The 24374-nt window shown below is 42.9% G+C and overlaps 1 protein-coding gene across 2 annotated transcripts in view; it reads left to right on the top strand.

The window, feature by feature from the left end:
• Positions 1 to 464: 464 nt before the first annotated feature.
• nectin3b (nectin cell adhesion molecule 3b) overlaps positions 465 to 24374 on the top strand; it is a 158128-nt gene continuing 134218 nt past the window's right edge. The window contains exon 1 of one of the 2 annotated variants that reach the window (XM_063053723.1): positions 465 to 734. In XM_063053723.1, the coding sequence (XP_062909793.1) occupies positions 677 to 734 (58 nt within the window). In that variant the 5' untranslated portion in view covers positions 465 to 676. The remainder of the gene's footprint in view (positions 735 to 24374) is intronic. The other variant, XM_063053722.1, reaches the window with a different exon arrangement.

Genomic DNA, 24374 nt, shown 5'->3' with positions numbered 1-24374 from the left:
CTCTAAGTTTTGACCATAATTACAGATTTGAACAATACACGATTTTGACGGACATTCTGCTTCCTGTTTGCAGTTGTTGATCGCGACACCTGTGCGACGTCCCTGTTAAGGTTGCTAATATTTTTCTAAGTGAAGTAAAAGTAAACGGTATATAAGATATTCACAAGATGTTACTTTGACATACGCGATATGCATTGAAAAGCGTGAATGCGATTGCTGAAAAAAATCACCAATCCTTTTAAAATGGTGTACTTTTAAGGTTGATTTTAATTTTCTCATTCCGAATAAGGGCATCTTTTGTTGATGACCTCGCAGAACTGTTCCTTTAATCAACGCGTAAGGGGAGCGGATATGGGAGGAACAATTTGTATCTTTATCGCAACTTTACACACATCTACAAAAAGAACATCAGATGCACACGAATTAACAACATGTACTGAGGATGACCTGGAGAGAATGAACCCGGCGTTCCTAAGACTGCGGCGTGGGTGGGTGTGTCCGTCTGTCCGTGTTGTTGCTAGCACCTCCCCTCGACGCCCTGTTGCCGCAAGCTCGGAGGCAGTGGCGCCGGATCCCGGTCTAGTGAAGTCCAGTCCGAGTCCCGACTCCGGCTCCGGCTCCTGCTCCTGCTCTCGCGCTGCCTCGTTGCTCGGCGAGGCGAGCTCACTGGTCAAAGATGGCGGGGAGTGAGGCTCCGGCACCGTTATTGCTGTGGATGCTAGTCTTAGTGTCGGGTAAGGACACATTGGGGTTGCTATGCTTTAAAAATAATTATTTGTACGCTTCCTTGTTTTATTTATCGATTGCTTTGTTCGCTTGTATTCTCTGTCTGTCGAACTCGTAAGTAGAAGTTTGTCGGAGATTTCTCCCAAGCGTTGAAAGTCTGTGTTTCCAGAATCAAGTAAAATAAATCCTTCAACTTTTACCTCCGACGCAATTTGGTTCACAGTTAATTGAAAGCTGTTCACACAGGAATGCCAGTTGTAGTTGTTGAATTTCAAACAACTAACTTTTAAAGATATGCGTGAAGAAAGACTTGAGGGGTTTTGAGACGTTGGTGTTTTATCTATTTTAGGGGTTGTTGTGTCCGTGGGGGTTGGGGGAAACAGGTAACTGAACCCGGCCCTGCCCAGTGTCATGTGACCACTTTTCCATGTTAAAGAAAGGTAACCGCTTGTCAATTACTAGGCAACTAATTCTGGAATGAAGCACGCCCCTGGAAACTCTCGCAAACAATCCCTTTATATATAATATAAAATTTTAGCATAAATTAAATCTACCTTATCGCAGTAGAGTTGAGTGTCTGACAACACTGACCATAAAAATGAGTAGGTATGTATGTATAGCTGAATATCTAACTATTTAGCAGAATATTCTTTTAGCACAAATATATAAATGTAACATCTGAAGTAATTTGAGTTTCTTTGCCATTAGCAAGAAAGTTTTTCATTACATTGTATGTGAAGTTTCAATTTTATGAGCTATGCAATGTGACAATGAACAGATTTGTACAAAGTTCAGGATGGAGACTTCCTTTTAATGAGCAAAAATAAAGATAAGATTCAGTATTAGGACAATGGGTATATGTTGAAATCAAATTTACTTGTTTACTCTGTATATAGTCCTGTTTGATCTTTTTTATTTGATTAAAGTGCACAAGTGAGCAACTGCCTGTATTACAACATGAACTGGATTGGTGTAAGTTTATTTTTACTAGATCTTGTGGAATAGGCTTTACTATATTTTTCAGTTATCAGTTGCTGGACATTTGAAAAGGCACTTGTATTTCTCCTTGTACCCTATTTGTGTTTAATATGTAATTAGTGCATGAAAGTATTCATATCCTTTCTAAATCTGTTTGGAAATGTGGTGGCTGATTTTTAATAAAGAAACACCATATCTTGTATATGAGGATGAAAAGCACTGTTGGTGACTTTTATTCAGCTGACCATCCATGAACAGAGGGTTAAATAAAAACTTAGACATGATTTGTCATATTTTATACATTGGATTCCGGTTAATTGGGACACTTCAGGACCAGTACATTTTGGCCTAATTAAATGGCTGCCCCAATTATTCTGAAGTTTTATGGAAATAAGTTAAAAGTATAAAAGGAACAAACTACTGTTCAAATGAGTAACAAATTATGTATTTTACTGAAAGATAGACTAAATTAAAATACTACCAACAGTACTATAAAACTGTATAAATTCCTAATGACAAAGGAATTCATTCAGTATGTGCTGCCGTGTGCTTTTAATTGACTGTAGATAACAAAATCAGTGCAGACACCTAGCGCAGCTGATGGACTGCTTTTCCCCATAACTTCTGCAGGCTCTAATGGGACTCCACTACCAATACAATGCTTTTCACATTTGCACCCACCACATCGTCATTGTAACATTGAAGACCATTGTTAGTACCTTCAAATTGTTTGTAGTTTTTAATTTGCTGCAAGGAGGAATGGATGAATCGTGCTCCTTCATGTTGTGCAAAGCTAATAGAGACTTATCCAAAAATACTGTAATAGCTGCAAGAAGTCATTCAACTAAGTACTGAGCAAAAAGGGATGAATACTTCTGAAATACTGACATTTCAGTTTCTGAATTTTTAGATTTTCATCCTTTACAATTTTCCTTTTTGAGGGCTCTGCTGTTGGGGGAATGAGCATGTAATTCATAAATAGAAAGTCTTAGTTAAATTGATCAAAAATCACAGGTTGTAATACTCATTGACGTGAACAAAGGGCTGGGGGCTGAATAGTTTTTCACGGCACTGGATATAACGGTACATAATTTTTTTTGTATAGTGTGTAGTTGTGAATGTTGCTGTTCTGCCACGTTACTGTAGTCCGTTCGACAGGTTGGGGGTGATTTTTTTCATACGCCTGTTGATTTTTGGATTGATTGTTACTGACAGATTGTTTGGACAGTTGTTCTGAATGAACAGCTGTAAGGATTGCTTGCATGCAGAAGACTTAAAATATTTGAGCTATGCATGCTATCCTATTGTGATGCTTCAACTGAGCATTTTATTGATCTAGTTATAATATTTCAAGTTCGCAGTTTAAATGTTGTTTTTTCTCATGATCAAGGCAGTGCTGACAAGGTCAAAATTTAATTTCCTTATTTTCTTATGAGAAGCTTTAATTGCTGCAGTTTTTATGCTGGCATTTTTTTTAAAGTTCCATGGTTTTAGCTGAGTAATTACAAAAGAACAGCAAAGCAGTTCAAGTAGAGATGATGTATGTGCGATTGGAACTCAGTCAGTGCTGTTACCTTATGCTAGCTTTAAATAGTAGAGCTTGCTGGAGGGATAGCAAACAAATCTTGGTGAGTTGCTGAGAAGCATTTTATTGATGTGACCGGATGGATCATGTGGCAATAAAGTAGGTTGCTTTGTTTTATAGAGCTGCTTGATTTGAGTTTATTTGTCCAGTGGAGAACAAGTTCTGCTATGGAGATAGTGGAAATACTTTGGAAGGCAGGAGCAAGATGCTTAGCTGTGATGGCTTATCCATAGAATATCATCATTAAGATAGAGCTGTGAACCATCAGAGTTTACATAGTTCTGGGAGTAAGGAGGGCTTTGAGGCCTTTCTGATGGGGTATGGAAGTGTATAGAGTCTGGAAATCCATGGTGAAAATGAGATGACCAGGGCCAGGGAACTTGAAGTCATTGAAAAGATCAAAAGCATTTCACGGATGTAGGTGGGAAGGGGCAAAATCAGGGGAGATAAAACAAAGTAGAGGTATCCATATAGAAGTTCGGTGGAGCAGAAACAATGGGTCTATGTGGACAGGTAGGTTTATAGATCTTGGGAGGGGAGTAGAAACACACGGTGTGGGGTAAGGGAACTTTTAACCCTGAGGAGGTTGGTGGCAGATGGAAGATCCCCAGAGTTCATAAGATGCGGGTGACAATGGCTTGGTGCTCCTTAGCAGGGTCCTGTTCAAGAGGTAAGTAAAAGGAGGTGTCTTGAGAGTTGTCGCCTGGCCTTATCAAGCCTCAAGGGTAGCAATATTTGATTACTTCTGGTGTCATGTGCTCGTGATATCAGAAATTGAAAGATAGGCTAGATGAATATGTGGCTGAAGAGCTGGTTTAGGGTACAGGTATTTAGGTTCTGGATTATTGGGATCTCTGGGGGTAGAGGTGACCTGTACGAGGATGGCTTGCACTTGAGCTGGAGAGGGACCAATTACCTTGTAGGAAAATTTGCTAATGCTACATGGGGGATTTTAAACTACAATCAGAATCTGGTTTAATATCACCGGCACATGTAGTGACATTTGTTAACTTTGCAGCAGCAGTACAATGCAATATGTGATCATTATATTAAAAAAATCTGAATTACAGCAAGTATATGTATGTTAAATAGTTAAGTTAAAATAAGTAGTGCAAAACCAGAAATAAATTTCAAAAAAGTAGTGAGGTAGTGTTCATGGGTTCAATGTCCATTTAGAAATCAGATGGCAGAGGGAAAGAAACTGTTCCTGAATTAATAAGTGTGTGCCTTCAGGATTCTGTATCTCCTTCCTGATGGTAACAATGAGAAGAGGATTACTAAATGACAATAAGAGAGGACTACGTGTCTTCATAGTCTAATCTAAGAGGGACTGTCCTGGGTGGTGAGAGCCCTTGATGGATGCTGCCTTCCTGAGGCACACTCCTTGAAGAGGCTGTAAGGCAGCCCATGATAGAGCTGACTCATTTTACAACTTTCTGTAACTTACTTCGGTCTGCAGGGTTTGGGACTCTTAGCAGGAGTAAGTCATGGGATTAAAGAATTAGCCTGTGAGAGCAAGTTAGTAATCAGGATAGTTGGGAGGGAAAAGAATACTCAGTTGAACTGCGTTTATCTGAATGCACAATGTTCAACAGGTAAGGTAGACAAGTTCTGGACGTGGAGTGGCTCTGGGGATTCAGATTTGTATTTGTAACAGAAACATGGTTGTGAGAAAGGCAGGACTGGTAAGTCGGGTACAGATGCTATAGTGGTGCTAGAAGGTTTGTGAACCCTGTAGAATTTTCTCTATTTCTGCGTAAATATGACCTAAATGTGATCAGATCTTCACCCAAGTCCTAAAACTAGATAAAGAGAATCCAATTAAATAAATAGCACAAAAATATTATTCTTCATTTATTTGTTGAGATAAATTGTCCAATATTACATGTATTGGAAAAAGTATGTGAATCTTTGTTTTCAGTAACTGGTGTGACCCCTTTGTATGGCAATAACTTCAACCAAACATTTCTGGTAACTGTTGGTCAGTCCTGCACATCAGCTTGGAGGAACTTTAGGCCATTTCTCCTTACAAAACTGCTTCAACTCTGGGTTGTTGGTGGCTTCCTTGCATGAACTGCTTCCATAACATTTCTACAGGATTAAGGTCAGGACCTTGACTCAGCCATTCCAAAACACACATTTTCTTCTTTTTGAACCATTCTGTGTTGATTTACTCTTGTCTTTCAGATCATTGTCTTGTTGCATCATCCAATTTCTAATAAACTTCAGGTGATAGACTGCTACCCTGACATTCTCCTGTAAAATGTCTTGATACAGTTTTGAATTCATTGTTCCCTCAATGATTGCAAGCTGCCCAGGCCCTGAGGCAACAAAGCAGCCCCAAACCATGATGTGCCTTCCACCATGCTTCACAGCTGGGATGAGATCTTGGTGTTGGTGTGCAGTGCCCTTTTCCTTAAACGTAGTGTGAATTTCTGCCAAAAAGTTCAACTTTTGTCTCATCTGTCCGCAGAACGTGGTCTCAGAAGCGTTGTAGAACATCAAGGCAGTCTTATGCAAACTTGAGACATGCAGCAATGTTTTGTTTTTGAGAGCAGTGGTGTCCTTCCATGAACACTATTCTTGTAAAGTGTTTTTCTGATAGTGGACACATGAAAAGAGACTTTGGCAAGTTCTAGAGATTTCTACATGTTGCTGTTACCCTTGGGTTCTTTTTCACCTCCTTCGGCCTTGCATTTTGTGCGCTTGGTGTGATCTTTGCAGGATGCCCACTCCTAGGGAGGGTACTAGCAATACTGAATTTCCTCCATTTGAAGGCAATTTCTGTTACTGTGGACTGATGAACTCAGGCCAAGCAGTGCTCTTGTAGCCTTTTCCAGCTTCATGCAGTTCTACAGTTCTTCTAAGGTCCTCTGAAAGTTGTTTTGATTGAGGCACGGTGCACATAAATAGGTCGGTCTTGAGAGTATCAGGCTCTGTCAGTAACCTGACTTTGTGCCTTTTTTTTATAGATTAGGGCATCTCTGACCCACACCTCCAATCTCATCTCTTTGATTGGAACACCTGACTCCAAATAGCTTTTGTAGAAGCCATTACGCCAGAGGTTCACATACTTTTTCCAACAAATACGTGTAATATTGGACCATTTTCTCAATAAATAAATGAACTAGTATCATGTTTTTGTGTTATTTATTTAATTAGGTTCTCTTTATCCAGTTTTAGGACTTGGGTGGTCTGATCACATTTAAGGCCATGTTTATGTCGAAATAGAGAAAATTCTAAAGGGTTCACAAACTTTCTAGCATGTCTAGTATGTTATACTTAGTGACAACATTCTTTGAGGATTGTCCACTGAATTAGTAAATTGTTTAATTATCGTCATATAGTGGTAGAAGGGAAAATGATAACAAAATGCAGAATGGAGTGTAACAGTTACCGAGAAAGAACAGTTCGGGCCGACAATAAGGTGCAAAGCCATTGAGGTCAGGAGTCCATCTTATGTTTAGGTACCATTTAGTAGTCACATATCAATGGGATAGAGGCCTGGTGGTAAGTGTGTTAAGGTATCTTTCTGCAGTATATAATGAGCTAGAAGACAGAATGTTGTGGCTGGGAGGCGTATTTGATTATTTTCTTTTACAGGATCAGTGAGGTCATGTGTCAACTTAGAAACAAGAGGATCATTCTAGTGGGGCTGTATTATACATCAGCTGTTAGTATTCAGTGTTGCGAGAATAATGTGTGTTTTAGTGGGAGATTTTAATTTCCCTGGTATTGCCTAAGCTACACAACGTCTTCAGGACTGGGCAGGGTGAAATGTATCCTGGTAAGTTTCCTGAATCATGAGTCCTATAATACTGGAAGTACAATACTGGACTTCTTGGGGAATGAAGCAGGGCACGTGTCTGAAGTGGCAGTTAGAGAGTTCTTTGGCTCTAGGGATAGTTTTAAGACAGTGAGGTAAATAGACAGGGGAGGCCAACAGATTAGGGACCTAAACTAGAGCAGGGCTAATTTTGGGGGTGTTGGGTAAAATTTAGCAGAGCCTCTTTTAAAGGAAAGGTTTGAATGGGAAGTTGGAGGCTTTTAAGCGTGTAATACAGATTTCCCCCGCTATCCGAAGGTAGAGCATTCCTATGGAACGTAAGCCGGAATGTCGTAAAGTGAATAAGCAATTACCATTTATTAATATGGGAAAATTTTTTGAGTGCTCCCAGACCCAAAAAATAACCTACAAAATCATGCCAAATAACACATAAAACCTAAAATAACAGTAACATATAGTAAAAGCGGTAATGATATGATATAAATACACAGCCTATGTAAAGTAGAAATACTTTTCTGCAGCACTGTCTACCGCAGTGAAAATCTCACGGAAGCACTCTCGGCAGAAACACTCTCTCCAATAACCTTCTCTCCCCTTTCTTGATCTCGGGGTCTCCATCTCTGGAGACACTGTCCACTGACATCTTCTACAAGCCCACTGACTTTCTTAACTACCTGGACTATACCTCTTCCCACCCTGCCACATGCAAAAATGCTATTCCCAGTTCCTCCGTCTCCGCTGCACCTGCTCCCAGGATGAGGCTTTCCATTCCAGGTCATATCAAATGTCCTCCTCCTTTAAGGATCGTGGTTTCCCTTCTGCCGTCATCAATGATGCCCTCACCCGCATCTCCTCCATCTCCTGCATTTCGCCCCTCACCCCATCCTCCCGCCACCACAACAGGGACAGAGTTCCCTTTGTCCTCACCTACCACCCCACCAGCCTCCGGATCCAGCACATTATCCTCCGCAACTTCCGCCACCTTCAACAGGGCCCCATCACTAAGCACATCTTTCCCTCTCCACCCCTCTCCGCTTTCTGCAGGGATCGGTCCCTCCGTGACTCCTTGATGCACACGTCCCTCCCCACTGATCTCCCACCCAGAACTTATCCCTGTAAGCGCAAGTGCTACACCTCCTCTCTTGCCACCATTCAGGGCCCCAAACAGTCCTTCCAGGTGAGGCAACACTTCACTTGTGAGTCTGTTGGGGTCATCTATTGCATCCGGTGCTCCCGGTGTGGCCTCCGCTACATTGGTGAAACCAGATGCAGATTGGGGGAACTGCTTCGTCGAGCGCCTCTGTTCTGTCCGCCACAACAGGCAGGATCTCCCGGTGGCCACCCACTTCAACTCTGCTTCCCATTACCATTCGGATATGTCCATACATGGCCTCCTCTATTGCCGTGATGAGGCTAAACTCAGGTTGGAGGAGCAACACCTCATATGGGTAGTCTCCAGCCCCTTGGTATGAACATAGATTTCTCCAACTTCTGGTAATTCTCTCCCCCTCCCTTCCCCTATCCCTATTTCACTCTGTCCTCTCCCCCAGCTGCCTATCACCTCCCTCATAGTTCTGCCTCCTCCTACTACCCATTGTGTTTCCCCTATTCTTCCTTCACCTTTCCTGCCTATCACCTCCCTGCTTCCCCTCCCCCACCCCTTTATCTTGCCCCTTACTGGTTTTTCACCTGGAACCTACCAGCCTTGTCCTTCCCACCCTCCCCCCACCTTCTTTATAGGGCCTCTGCCCCTTCCCTCTTCAGTCCTGACGAAGGGTTCTGGCCCGAAACATTGACTGATCTTTTCCACAGATGCTGCCTGACCTGCTGAGTTCCTCCAGTGTGTTGTGAGTGTAACCTTTAAGCTATGAAGCTGCCAAATCATACCAAATAACACATAAAAATACACAGCCTATATAAAGTAGAAATAATATATGTACAGCGTAGTATCACTTACCGGAATCAGGAAGACTCCAGTAAATTGCAGTTTCGTCACAGTTAAACACTTGCTTATACGAATAACCACCTGACGCAATCGGCAATCGCCTCTGATCTGGGCCGACGTTTATGTGCCGGGTGGCACCTAATTAATTACACGCAAACAACAGGAATTCTGCAGATGCTGGAAATTCAAGCAACACACATCAAAGTTGCTGGTGAACGCAGCAGGCCAGGCAGCATCTATAGGAAGAGGTGCAGTCGACGTTTCAGGCCGAGACCCTTCGTCAGGACTAACTGAGTCCTGACGAAGGGTCTCGGCCTGAAACGTCGACTGCGCCTCTTCCTATAGATGCTGCTTGGCCTGCTGCGTTCACCAGCAACTTTGATGTATGTTACCTAATTAATTAGCTTGTTTATTTCGGCTCTTTTCTTAAAGATGTCCTGGATGCGTTCCGACTACCGCTGCACCGCTGCATTCTTCGCGGCAATGTATTGGTCCGCAGCCCGGAGGTTGGGGACCACTACTTAAACTATGAAGCTGCCCTCGCCTCAGAAAGCGATCAAACCACCCATGACTACCTTTAAATTCCTCTTTTGCAACACTTTCATCACCATCGTCCAGTGCTTTCTGTTTCAGCTTATTAAAAAGACTGACTGATTTCTTCTTAAGTATAAGAAAACTTAACAGAACACCACGCTTTGTACACCCATCAGTCCACTCAAGCAATAGACTTTCTATTTTATCCATTATTGGATGCCGACTAAGAGAGACCACTTTGCTACGAGCAGAACCAACAGTAACATCGGCAGCTTTCAAAGTTCTTTCTCTCTGCATATAAATAGTGCGAATGGTGGACGCAAGCAAGTTCAACACTCGGACCATGTCCTTACTTCGTTCACCACGATTGAAACACTTAATTATGTCTAGTTTTACGCTAACTGTAACACCCTTACGAGCTCTTTTAGGCTTTTCCGATACCTTAGAACTCATCTTGCTAATGGATGCACAAAATAAATCAAGATAAAGCACGTGTTTAAGCAATGCCGGCTAGAATGCAGTTCCTGGGGGGGGGGGGTGGGGAGTCATGGTTAATAAGAGATGAGGGAAACAAGTGGAGATGTTTTGGAGAGCATTCATACTACTGGGAAAGAGATAATTGCAACTGTATATCACACATAATGAAGTACTTTGAGAGGTTGGTTATGTTGTGAATCAACTCTTGCCTCCGAGATGATCAGGATACATTCCACTTTGACTACTGCCTCAGCAGATCGTCAACAGATGTGAGCCAAAGCTTCAGTTTCTCCAGTCTAATGGCCACTCAGCTTAAACGTCACAGTACAAGTGTGCCAGTCTGCATTGGGGGTGAACTGTGGAGAGAGTCAGCAAGTTTAAATTCCAGGGCCCAGCACTTAGTTGCAATCATGGGGAAAGTGTGCCAAAGTTTTTACTTGGGCAGCTTGGCTAGTCACCGAATATTCTAAGAAACTTCAACAGATGTACCTGATTTGTTGCATTATGAATTGGTATGGCAATTCAAATGCACAGGAACCTCTGAAGCTACAGAAAGTAGTGTACTTTGTCTAACACATCATGGGCTCATACTGTATCTTCCCACCATCATTATAATCTACAGGGTGCTGCTGCAAGAAGGCACCATCCATTATCAAAGATCCCCAACATCCAGGCCATGCCATTCTTTAGAGTTACCAGTAGGTAGGCAGTACGGAAGTCTAAACGCTCACACCACCAGGTTCAAGAACAGTTACTTCCCTTTTACCATTTAATTGTAGAACCAGCAGGCAGTGGCCTAATCACTGCTGCTCAGCAACACTATGCACAAGAAAAATACTTTTTTGTTCTAGTTGTATCATTTCTTGTGAAAGTTGGGAATAACTGTGATCAATTTGTTTTTCCTCGTGAATGCTTTGTCCCTGAAATTCTGTGATGTTTTTCTTGCGCTTGTGTATACATCTATCTATACATATGTCAGTAAACTTGACTTTGACATTTAGGTGGCTAAATCCGCAGACCCTGCCTTAGTGCATCTTTGAACTATTGTAGCCCCCTGGTAAGCCTCAGGCTCGCTCAACTTGCTTCCATCCAGGAGGAGCAGCCTTTGGCCCCGCCAAACTGGGTAATCAAGTTTGTGTAGATGCTTTGTGATGTACACCACCACACTAAATAACAGACAATACACCATATGCGATTAAATGATTACACTTTATATATTTTACTGGAACTATGTAATTAACAGAGTTACAATATAAAAGGAAAGTAAAAGGTGCTAAACTTATCAAAGTTCAACCACTTCGTGCACAACTGTTGCTCAATTAATGGAGTCGTCTTTCCACCACTTGATCCCCTCCGACCTCCTTGAACCGCCACCTGAGACCAACCGCGCAAGTCTGTCCTCGTCTCCTTGCCTCGCCAAAGACCCTGGGTCTTGGACTCCCGCTCGTGATCCGTTCCATCCCCCAGCTTACAGCATCGCGTCTCCTCTCTGTCCCCATCGCACCTTCTTCCCCCAAAGCCCGTGAAAACAATAGCTTACAGACACACAAGAAAGAATGACATTTATCCCAATTGGTTAGAAAATGAATACAATTCTCGTTATCAGTAATATAACCCAAACAAGCTGCTGGAGAGAGCAACACACGCAAAAAAAAATTGCTGGTAGAACACAGCAGGCTGGGCAGCATCTATAGGAAGAGGTACAGTTGACGTTTCGGGCTGGGACCCTTCATCAGGATTAACTGAAAGAGGAGATAGTAAGAGATTTGAGAGGGGGAGGGGGAGATCTGAAATGATAGGAGAAGACAGGAGGGGAGGGGTGGATCTAAGAGCTAGAATTTGATTGGCAAAAGGGATACCAGGCTGGAGAAGGGAGAGGATCATGGGACGGGGAGCCTGGGGAGGGAGAGAGAAGGGGGGAGGGGAGCCCGGAGGTTGGAGAGCAGGCGGGAGGGGAGCCCGGAGGGTGGAGAGCAGGCGGGAGGGGAGCCCGGAGGGTGGAGAGCAGGCGGGAGGGGAGCCCGGAGGGTGGAGAGCAGGCAAAGAGTTATAGTGAGAGGGTCAGAGGGAGAAAGAAGAGAGAGATTAGATTAGATTATGAGGACATGCAGTCCTCTTATATTGTCATTTAGTAATGCATGCGTTAAGAAATGATACAATATTTCTCTGGTTTGATATCACAGAAACACACGACAGACCAAGACTGAAAAACTAACAAAACCACATAATTATAACATATAGTTACAACAGTGCATCAATACCATAACTTGATGAAGAACAGGCCATGGGCACAGTAAAAAAAAAAGTTCAAAGTCTCTCAAAAGTCCCACATCTCACGCAGACGGGAGAAGGAAGAAAACTCTCCCTGCCATGCCCAACCACAGTCTGACTCTGAGTTGTCCGAAAACTTTGAGCCTCCGACCAGTCCTCCAACACTGAGTACCGAGCACCACCTCTGCCTCGGTCGCCAGCAGCAGGCAAAGCCAGGGATTTTGGGGCCTTCCCTCCGGAGATTCTCGATCGCACAGTAGCAGTGGCAGCGAACCGGGCATTTTTAGAAGTTTCTCCAGATGTTCCTCTGTGCTTCTCACGTCTGTCTCCATCAAATCAGAATTGTGCACGGCATCCTACTTACAAATACGATATCATTTCACCAGAGAGCTGCGTGAGGGGAAAAAAGAGGGAAAATATATTAAATAAATAAAGGATGGGGTGTGAAGGGGAGAAGGGGCATTAGCGGAAGTTTGAGAAGTCAATGGACGATGTGGCCTTCTATATATTGGCGAGACCGGACGCAGACTGGGAGATCATTTCGCTGAACACCTACACTCTGTCCGCCAGAGAAAGCAGGATCTCCCAGTGGCCACACATTTTAATTCCACGTCCCATTCCCATTCTGCTATGTCTAACCATGGCCTCCTCTGCTGTAAAGATGAAGCCACACTCAGGTTGGAGGAACAACACCTTATATTCTGTCTGGGTAGCCTCCAACCTGATGGCATGAACATTGACTTCTCAAACTTCCGCTAATGCCCCACCTCCCCCTCGTACCCCATCCGCTATTTATTTATATACACATATTCTTCTTCTCTCTCTCCTTTTTCTCCCTCTGTCCCCCTCACTATACCCCTTGCCCATCCTCTGGTTCCCCCCCTCCCCCTTTCTTTCTCCCTAGGCCTCCTGTCCCATGATCCTCTCATATCCCTTTTGCCAATCAGCTGTCCAGCTCTTGGCTCCATCCCTCCCCCTCCTGTCTTCTCCTATAATTTCGGATCTCCCCCTCCCACTTTCAAATCTCTTACTAGCTCTTCTTTCAGTTAGTCCTGACGAAGGGTCTCGGCCTGAAACGTCGATTGTACCTCTTCCTAGAGATGCTGCCTGGCCTGCTGTGTTCACCAGCAACTTTTATGTGTGTTGTCCTTGCTGTGTCGGTTTTGCATTTGTTCTATTGTATCTTTGTATTTGTTTTGAATTCCTGAAAGAAAATGGACCTCTGGGTAATTTATAATGACATGTATGTACTTTGATAATAAACTTTGAATGTTGTATGGCAGAATGGATTAGTTCAGTTAGACATCATTAGCTTGATTAGTTTGGCACAGCATCACAGACCAAAGGGCCTGTACCTGTGGTGTGCTGTCCCTTGTTCTAGTTTCTCATTTGTAATATTTCTATAGTAGAAATTATTTTTATTCAAACAAGCGGAGTTTTGTGATATTAATATAGACCTAGAGTAAAGGAAAGGTCCCTTTGATCCACCATGCCCTTGGAGGTTTAAGTGCTTATTAAGATACTTAAAAGTTGTTACACACCTTCCCGAGTTCTTGAGCAATATGTTTCAGCTTGCATTTGTCTTTTGGTGATGGTGGGTGTGGGGTGAACCCTCTACATCTCTTATTACCTTTTCTCTATAAAGAGCATGAATTTAAGGTAAAGTTTCTCAATGTCCACCTTTTAATGCTGCTCATAACTTTATAAGTCTCTATTATGTCCCACCCACACCTCAGACACTGCTGCGACAACCAAGGGAAGCAAACCCACCTACCCCATCTCTCCTTGTGACTGGAGCATTCTGTTCCAAGCAATAGCATTGTAACTCTCATTGTCACCCTCTCCAGTGATATTACAACCTTCCTATAGCATAATGGCCAAAATTTCACACAGTGCTCTAGCTGTGATCTAACCAAAATTTTATAAAGTTGTATTTGTTTTCTTTTCCCTGGCTGATGAAGGCCAACATCTCATTTGCTTTCTTCATCACCTTATTTATTTCTGCTGTCTCTTTAGAGACCCATAGATTTATACACCATATTCCTACTGTTCGTCAATACTTCCTAAAGTCCTACCATGCATAATACATGTCAATTCTTAATAAACCTATGAAACTGCATTACCAGTGTAAACGTAAATATGCTGGATCAAATAACGACAGTACAAAAAGATCGTTACTTATCTTTCCACCCGTTTATTGCTTCGAGCTCACCCAGTGAGTGAATTTGGACCCGACATTAGGGAGAAAATCGTTCTCATCTCCCCGGTGATTCAGCAAGTTCACTGCCTGATGTCAGAATTGTCAGAAGTTATAAGGCCACCGATACAAAGGAACAATCAGTTTGATAACCATTCCGGCCAAGTCAATGGACTATTGATACAAAAGTACAATCAATTTGTTAGACACTCCAGCCACCTTAATTTTAAAAAAGGAATGTCTTACCTGGTTTGCTGGAGCCACAACTTAATTATAATGATAAGAACATACATCAAATATATGCTTTAATTAAGAAAGGAATGTTCTGCCTAATTTCCATCAGGTACTGCCTTTTGTCAAAATCAAAAGGTGTGAAAAGCCCAGAGACATCTTATGTGGATCTGGGCAAACTTTAACCCTTATCTTGCTCCAAAGTAAGCAGCTGTGAGACATTGCAGTCACAGACATAGTACTTAATCCATTGTTTACAGGAATCTGAGAATCCCCGATTCCCTTCAACTTTATCACCAGTTATCTGGACTAAATTACACCTGATGTTGTAGCACTCGACTTAAAAGCTAGTTAGGACTGTAAGGAGTTTCTTTTGTATATGTCACTGCGTAGTCTAATTAAAATGGCTTCTTTGTTATGTTATAATTGAAAGGGCTTCTTTGATATGTTAACTGCTGAGAAGGTCCTTCCCGCTAGCAGTTTGTTTGAATCACGTTACTGATAAGAAGATGTTATGAACCAATTGCGATAGTTGTTATGTTTTTGGTGTATCTGTAAGATATTGTACGCATGGGGTTTGGGGGCAGAAGGCGGGGGAGAGAGAGAGAGACAGAGGATGGACCAGGTGCTGTGAGTCCGCTAACGGGGTCGGACCCCGAGCGGGGCGTTTGGTGAGGAGACGGAGACGGACTCGTGTGGAGCGACTGGTCAACCACTGTTGTTGGTCCCAGGCGGCCGGTCGAGGTGGTCTGAGTGGTCGCAGGGTGAAGAAGAAGGGTCCTGAGCTCCAACTGTTTGTGCACGAAGAGATTGAACTTTGATAAGTGTGGCGCCTTTTATTTTCCTTTTATATTTTCTGTTAATTATATAGTTCCAGTAATATCTATAAACTGTAAGTCATTTAATCGTATCTGGTGTATTGTCTGTTATTTGGGCGGGGTGGGGTACATCACACAGCATCCACACAAACTTATTACCCAGTTTGGCGAGGCCGAAGGCTGTTTCCCGAGACGACAGCGAGCCGAGCGACCCTGAGGCTGGCCGGGGGGGCTACAGGACCAACATGCAACCTAAGATTATCCTGCTCAATGTCAATACCATCACTTTCGTGTCATTTGCAAACAAACCTAACTTTTGTTTGTATAGTGAACGCAGCAGGCCAGGCAGCATCTCTAGGAAGAGGTACAGTTGACGTTTCGGGCCGAGACCCTTCGTCAGGACTAACTGAAGGAAGAGCTAGTAAGAGATTTGAAAGTGGGAGGGGGAAGCTGTACATACAGTTTTAAAAACACTGAAGATGTTTTTTAACTGGTGATCACAAAAGCAGCTCTATACCATTATTTCTGTCTCCAATTAACATGCCAGCTTTAGATCCAACTTTGCTTGGTATACCGTGCACTGTTCCTGCTAAACTGTATAGCCATGCAGTAACTGAAATGCTCTCACATACATCCATTGTTGCCACATAGCTGGAGTTTTCTTTTATATAATGCTAATATAATTTTGAAATCTGTGCTAATATAATTGTGAAATGCTCTGTAATTGTATTAATGTAATCCATGCATCTTCTAAATAATAAATGTACCACAATCTTAACTTTGAAACATTTTAGAGCCTCATCATATTTACATTGTCAGTGTTTCAAGCTACAACAGTGTTTCAAGCTACAACACTTACAAATTGTAACAATAAACACAGAATGGACGTTAGTAACTCATTGTTAATAGACTGCCAGCCCACTAATTGTCAAAAATGTCTAGTCAAAATATTTACTTTTGCCTTTTTGCCTGTCAGTTGTTTTGACTGCTGGATATTGTTTACTTGTGAGTTGTGATTTGTATTTGGCGTGCTAATTACAAAAAAAATACATTTAAGTGCTGTGAAGTGTTCAGTCCTATAAAAATTCCTGCTGAGAGCAATGGTTGGTCCATGCAGCTGTTTTTAAAAAAAGCGTTGAACCCATGAGTCTAAATGTTGGGCCAGCCTTTCATGTTGATCCTTGTCAATTCCATGTGGAGTATATCAACTGCACAACCCTAATCATTACTTTTATTCAACCAAATTAGTTAGAAAATGATCTCCCACCAACAAAGGCATGCTGATTAACTTTAATCAGCCCTTTCCCTTTCAGGTACAGATTAATCCTATCCCTCAATTTTTTTCTCCAATAATTTCCCTATCACTGACATTAGGCTTTTTGGCCTGTGATTATCTCTGCTGCTATTTTTGAATGAAAACTGCATATTTGCTGTCCTCTAGTCACCCAGTAGTGAGGTTTAGAGGTTTAAAGATTTACAACTTTAAAGGGAGATTACAAACTCTTGCAAGAAACATAATGTTGCTATATTAAAGTGATTTTAACTTTCCACATATTGACTGGGACTCCAGTAAGATAAAAGGAATAGATGAGATGGTTTGTCAAATGTGTTCAGGAAAATTTACGTAATCAGTACATAGAAGCCCCAACAAGAGAGTGTGTGTGATACTTGATCTGTTATCAGGGAATGAGACAGGACAGGTGACAGAAGTTTCTGTAGAGGAACACTTTGTATCCAGTGATCATAATGCCATTAGTTTCAAGATAATTATGGAAAAAGATGGGTCTGGTTCACGGGTTGGGATTCTAAATTGGAGAAAGACCAATTTTGATGGCATTAGAAAGGATCTGGCAAGTAGGTGCTCCCACTTACCAATTTCAAAAGTGAAATTTTAAAGTGCAAAGCTTGTTTGTGCCTCTCAGGATAAAAGGTACACCTTGGTTTTCGAGAGATATTGAGGCCCTGGTTTAAAAAAAAGGTGCATAGCAGGTATAGGCAGGTAGGAACAAATTAGGTACTTGTGGAGTTTAAGAAATGCAAGAGAACACCTAAGAAAGAAGTCAGGAGGGCTAAAAGAAGGCATACAGTTGCCCTAGCAGAGAAGGCGAATGAAAATCCTAAGGGTTTCTACAGATATGTTAAGAGCAAAGGTATTACAAGAGATAAAAGTGGTCCTCTGGAAGATCAGAATGGTAATCTATGTGTGGAGCCAAAAGAGATGTGGAGAGATTTTAAATGGACTTGTTACCCCTGTATTTATGGGCAGAGTCTGTAGAGGTGAGGCAAAGCAACAGCGAGGTCAAGGACCCTATGCAGATTACAGAGGAGGAGGTGTTTGCTGTCTTGATGTGAATTTGGGTGGATAAATCGCTAGGGCCTGACAAAGTGTTCTCTCCAATCCTTTGAAAGGCAAGTGCAAAAGTTGCAGAGGCCCTAGTAGAGATATTTAAATCATACTTTGGACGGGTGAGGTACAGGAGGACTGGAGGGTAGTTAATGTTGTTCTGCTATTTAAGAAAGGCTCTAAAGATATACGAGGAAGTTATAGGCTGACATCAGTAGTAGGTGGTGAATCTATGGAATATGTTGCCACGGGCAGCAGTGGAGGCCAAGTCATTGGGTGTATTTAAGGCAGAGATTGATAGGTATCTGAGTAGCCAGGGCATCAAAGGTTATGGTGAGAAGGCAGGGGAGTGGGACTAAATAGGAGAATGGATCAGCTCATGATAAAATGGCGGAGCAGACTCGATGGGCCGAAAGGCCTACTTCTGCTCCTTTGTCTTATGGTTTTATGGAAAGTGATTGGAAGGTATTCTAAGACACCAGATATGAGTATTTGGATGAGCATGGTCTAATTGAGAACAGTCAGCATGACTCTGTGTGTGGTAGGTTGTGTCTAACCAATCTTGTGCAGTTTTTCAAGGAAGTTACCTGGAAAGTTGATGTTGGCAAGGTAGTGGATATTGTTCATGTGGACTTCAGGACATTTGACAAGGTTCCACGTGGGAGGTTGGTCACAAGTGTTCAGTCACTTGGCATTCAAGATGAGGTAGTAAATTGGATTAGACATTAGCTTTGAGGGAGAAGCCAGAGAGTCGTAATAGATTGTTGCCTCTCTGACTGGAGGCATGTGAATAGTGGGGTGCTGCAGCAATTGGTGCTGTGTCCATTGTTTGTCAGCTGTATCAATGATCTGGATGGTAATGTGGTAACTGGATCAGCAAATGGGCTGAAAACTGGCAATGGAATTTAATGCAGATAAGTAGGGTAGGTCTCTCACAGTGATTGATAGGGCACTGAAATATAGTAGAACAAAGGGATCTGAAATACAGGTTCATAATTCATTGAAAGTGGTGTCACTGGCAGATAGGGTTGTAAAGAAAGCAGTTGGCACATTGGCCTTCATAAATTAATGAATTGAGTGCAGGAGATGGGCTGTTATGTTGAAGTTGAGGCTTAATTTGGAGTATTGTGTGCAGTTTTGGTCACCTACCTACAGGAAAGATGTAAATAAGGTTGAAACAGTACAGAAGAAAAATTACAAGGATGTTGTCGGGACTGGAGGACTTGAATTATAAGGAAAGATTGAATAGATTAGGACTGTATCCTTTAAAACATTGAAGATTGAGGAGAGATTTGATAGAAATATACAAAACTATGAGGAGTATAGATAGGATAAATGCAAGCAGGCTTTTTCCATTGAGTTTGGGTGGGACTACAAGTAGAGCTCATGGATTAAGGGTGAATGGTGAATTGTTTAAGGAGAACATGAGGGCACACTTCACTCGGGTCGTGAGAGTGTGGAACAAGCTGTCAGCGTAAGTCGTGCTTGCAATTTTGATTTCAATGTTTAAGAGAAGTCTGGATAGGTACTTGGATGGGAGAGCTATGGAAGGCTAAGGTCTGGGTGCAGGTCAATGGGACTAGACAGTTTAAATGTTTCAGCATGACCTAGATGGGCCAAAAGGCCTGTTTTTGTGCTGTACTTTCTTATGACTCCATCAGGATCTTGGCCCAAAACATCGACTGTTTACTCTTTTTTTTTATAGATGGTCCCTGGCCTGCTGAGTTCCTCCAGCATTTGTGTATTAAGACCATAAGATATAGGAGCAGAAGTAGGCCATTCGGCCCATCGAGTCTGCTCCACCATTCAATTATGGGCTGATCCAATTCTTCCAGTCATCCCCACTCCCCTGACTTCTCCCCATACCCTTTGATGCCCTGGCTAATCAAGAACCTGAACAATCACTTGTATTGAGGAAAACAATTCTGAATTGTCTTACTGCTTATTTTCTACCAACCATCAGTGATAACAATGACTGCATTTTGAAGTACTTGCAACTGATGCTATTTAAAAACTTCCCTCGAAGCACGGTGTGTCTGACAACCACACAAGTTCACATGTCTGATGCTATTTAGAAATCGTTTGGCAACAGCCTCCTGCCCCAATTCAGTGGCATTGTGTCCTAAATAAATGAAGGGAATCCTGGCTATTTTCTTCATTAATTTTTGTTCTTTAAGAGTTGTTCCAAATAGCTGGCTGCTCTGATTTACCAATGGCCCAATTAACTGAAATCCACTGTACTTGCCTCCCCAAATCCTGGTTGTGTACATCTGGCCTGAGATTTAATTGAAAAGCCATGTTACCACATGGTACTCAGCAGCACTGAGGAGATGGAACATCACACACACACACACACACACACACACACACACACACCCCTCCCCCCTCCTGCCGGCCAGGCAGCATCTATAGGAAGAAGTACGGACGTTTTGGGCCAAGACCCTTAGTCAGGACTAACTGAAAGAAGAGATAGTAAGAGATTTGGGAGGGGGAGATCCAAAATGATAGGAGAAGATAGGAGGGGGAGGGAAGAAGCTGAGAGCTGGAAAGTTGATTGGCAAAAGGGATACAGAGTTGGAGAAGGGGGAAGGATCATGGGATGGGAGGCCTAGGGAGAAAGAAAGGGGGAGGGGAGCCCAGAGGAAGATGGAGAGCAGGCAAGGAGTGATTGTGAGAGGGACAGAGAGAGAAGAAAAAAAAAGGGGGAATAAAAATAAACAAGGGATGGGATAAGAAGGGGAGGTAGGGCATTTCTCTTCCATTAATGCCTCTCCTCCCTTTCTTACCCCATCCCTTATTTTTATATCCCCCCCTCCTTTTTTTCTTCTCTCTCTGTCCCTCTCACAATCACTCCTTGCCTGCTCTCCATCTTCCTCTGGCTCCCCTCCCCCTTTCTTTATACTCTGTTCATTATCATAATTTTAAGTAATGACTAGGCAATGGGGTGACCCGTTGGGGCACCCTTTGAGAGAAGGGTAGTGCAGTCTGATGTGACCAGAACGAACACTAAATTTTCCTGAATGCTATTGGTATCGCTTTGCTTTGGAAACTGAAGTAGTAAACCTCAGTTTGTTAAAGAAGAACGATGCGTAGCAAAGCAAATATAGCTCCTCCTCGTTTAACAAAGGGCACTTTTGATGGCATCATTTCTGGCTTATCTGCCATCCAGGACATCTCAAATGTCTTCTTTCTTTAAGGATCATGGTTTCCCTTCTGCCGTCATCAATGATGCCCTCACATGCATCATCTCCATTTACCGCACTTCGGCCCTCACCCCATCCTCCTGTCACCACAACAGGGACAGGGTTCCTCTTGTCCTCACCTACCACCCCACCAGCCTCCGGATCCAACACGTTATCCTCCGCAACTTGCGCCACCTTCAAAAGGACCCCACCACTAAGCACATCTTTCCTTCTCCACCCCTCACCGCTTTCCGCAGGGATCGTTCCCTACGCGACTCCCTGGTCCACATCTCCCTCCCCACGGATCTCCCACCCGGCACTTATCCCTGTAAGCGTAAGTGCTACACCTGTCCCTACACCTCCTCTCTTGCCACCATTCAGGGCCCTAATCAGTCCTTCCAGGTGAGGCAACATTTCACTTGTGAGTCTGTTGGGGTCATCTATTGACAATAAGACAAAGGAGCAGAAGTTGGCCATTCGGCCCATCGAGTCTGCTTCGCCATTTTATCATGAGCTGATCCATTTTATCATGAGCTGATCCATTTTATCATGAGCTGATCCATTCTCCCATGTAGTCCCACTCCCCTGCCTTGTCACCATAACCTTTGCTGCCCTGGCTACTCAGATACCTATCAGTCTCTGCCTTAAATACAACCAATGACTTGGCCTCCACTGCTGCCCATGGCAACAAATTCCATAGATTCACCACCCTCTGGCTAAAAAAATTCCTTCGCATTTCTGTTCTGAATGGGCGCCCTTCAGTCCTTAAGTCATGCCCTCTTGTACTAGACTCCACCATCATGGGAGACAACTTTGCCACATCCACTCTGTCCATGCCTTTCAACATTCAAAAGGTTTTTGAGGTCTCCCCTCATTCTTCTAAACTCCAAGAAATACAGTCCAAGAGCGGGCAAACGTTCCTCATATGTTAACCCTCTCATTCCTGGAATCATTCTAGTGAATCTTCTCTGTACCCTCTCCAACGTCAGCACATCCTTTCGTAAACAAGGAGACCAAAACTGCCCACAGTACTTCAAGTGGGATCTCACCAGCACCTTAACATCACATCCCAGTTCCTATACTCTATTCCTCCAGAAATGAATGCCAACATTGCACTCCCCTTCTTCACCACTGACTCAACCTGGAGGTTAACCTTAAGGGTATCCTGTACGAGGACTCCCAAGTCCCGTTGCATCTCAGAACTTTGAATTCTCTCCCCATTTAATAGTCTGCCCGATTATTTCTTCTGCCAAAGTGCATAACCATACACTTTCCAACATTGTATTTCATTTGCCACTTCTTTGCCCATTCTTCCAATCTATCCAAGTCTCTTTGCAGACTCTCTGTTTCCTCAGCACTACCAGCCCCTTGGTATCGTCAGCAAAGTCAGCCACAAAGACATCTATTCCATAATCCAAATCGTTGATGTACAATGTAAAAAGAAGCGGCCCCAACACTGACCCCTGTGGAACACCACTGGTAACCGGCAGCCAACCAGAATAGGATCCCTTTATTCCCACTCTCTGTTTCCTGCCAATCAGCCAACACTCTATCCACGTATGTAACTTTCCCGTAATTCCACGGACTCTTATCTTGTTAAGCAGCCTCATGTGTGGCACCTTGTCAAAGATCTTCTGAAAATCCAAATATACAATATCCACTGCATCTCCCTTGTCTAGCCTACTTGTAATTTCCTCAAAAAATTGTAATAGGTTTGTCAGGCAGGATTTTCATTTAAGGAAACCATGCTGAGTTCTGCCTATCTTGTCATATGCCTCCAGGTACTCTGTAACCTCATCCTCGACAATCGACTCCAACAACTTCCCAACCACCGATGTCAAGCTAACAGGTCTATAATTTTCTTTTTGCTTCCTTGCCCCCTTCTTAAATAACAGAGTAACCTTTGCAATCTTTCAGTCCTCCGGAACCATGCCAGAATCTATTGACTTTTGAAAGATCATCGCTAATGCCTCCGCAGTCTCCACAGCTACTTCCTTCAGAACATGAGGGTGCATTCCATCTGGTCTGGGAGATTTATCTACCTTTAGACTATTCAGCTTCCTGAGTACTTTCTCTGTTGTAATTGTGACTGCACACACCTCTCTTCCCTGCCACCCTTGAGTGTCCGGTATACTGCTCATGTCTTCCTCTGAAGACTGATGCAAAATACTCGTTCAGTTCCTCCGCCATCTCCTTATCTCCCATTACAATTTCTCCAGCATCATTTTCTATTGGTCCTATATCTACTCTCACCTGTCTTTTACTCTTTAAAAAGCTTTTAGTATCTTCTTTGATATTATTTGCTAGCTTCCTTTCATAGTTCATCTTTTCCCTCTTAATGCTTTCTTAGTTTCCTTTTGTAAGCTTTTAAACACTTCCCAATTCTCTGTCTTCCTACTAATTTTTGCTTCCTTGTATGCCCTCTCCTTTGCTTTAACTTTGGCTTTGACTCCTCTTGTCAGCCACTGTTGCATCCTTCTTCCATTCGAAAATTTCTTCTTTTTTTGGAATATACCTGTCTTGCACCTTCCTCACTTGTTGCATAAACTCCAGTCACTGCTGCTCTGAACCATAGAACCATAGAAACTACAGCAGAGAAACAGGCCCTTTGGCCCTTCTTGGCTGTGCCGAACCATTTTCTGCCTAGTCCCACTGACCTGCACATGGACCATATTCCTCCATACACCTCCCATCCATGTATCTGTCCAATTTATCCTTAAATGTTAAAAAAGAACCCGCATTTACCACCTCGTCTGGCAGCTCATTCTATACTCCCACCACTCTCTGTGTGAAGAAGTCCCCCCTAATGTTCCCTTTAAACTTTTCCCCCCTCACCCTTAACCCATGTCCTCTGGTTTTTTTCTCCCCTTGCCTCAGTGGAAAAAGCCTGCTTGCATTCACTCTATCTATACCCATCATAATTTTATATACCTCTATCAAATCTCCCCTCATTCTTCTACGCTCCAGGGAATAAAGTCCTAACCTATTCAACCTTTCTCTGTAACTGAGTTTCTCAAGTCCCGGCAACATCCTTGTAAACCTTCTCTGCACTCTTTCAACCTCAATTATATCCTCCTTGTAATTTGGTGACCAAAACTGAACACAATACTCCAGATTCGGCCTCACCAATGCCTTATACAACCTCATCATAACATTCCAGCTCTTATACTCAATACTTTGATTAATAAAGGCCAATGTACCAAAAGCTCTCTTTATGACCCTATCTACCTGTGATGACACTTTTAGGGAATTTTGTATCTGTATTCCCAGATCCCTCTGTTCCACTGCACTCCTCAGTG

Source organism: Mobula hypostoma, chromosome 7 (assembly GCF_963921235.1).
Source record: "Mobula hypostoma chromosome 7, sMobHyp1.1, whole genome shotgun sequence".
In the NCBI taxonomy this organism is placed as follows: domain Eukaryota; kingdom Metazoa; phylum Chordata; class Chondrichthyes; order Myliobatiformes; family Myliobatidae; genus Mobula; species Mobula hypostoma.
Note: the sequence above shows the minus strand (reverse complement) of the source record. Positions and strands in the feature narration are given on the sequence as shown.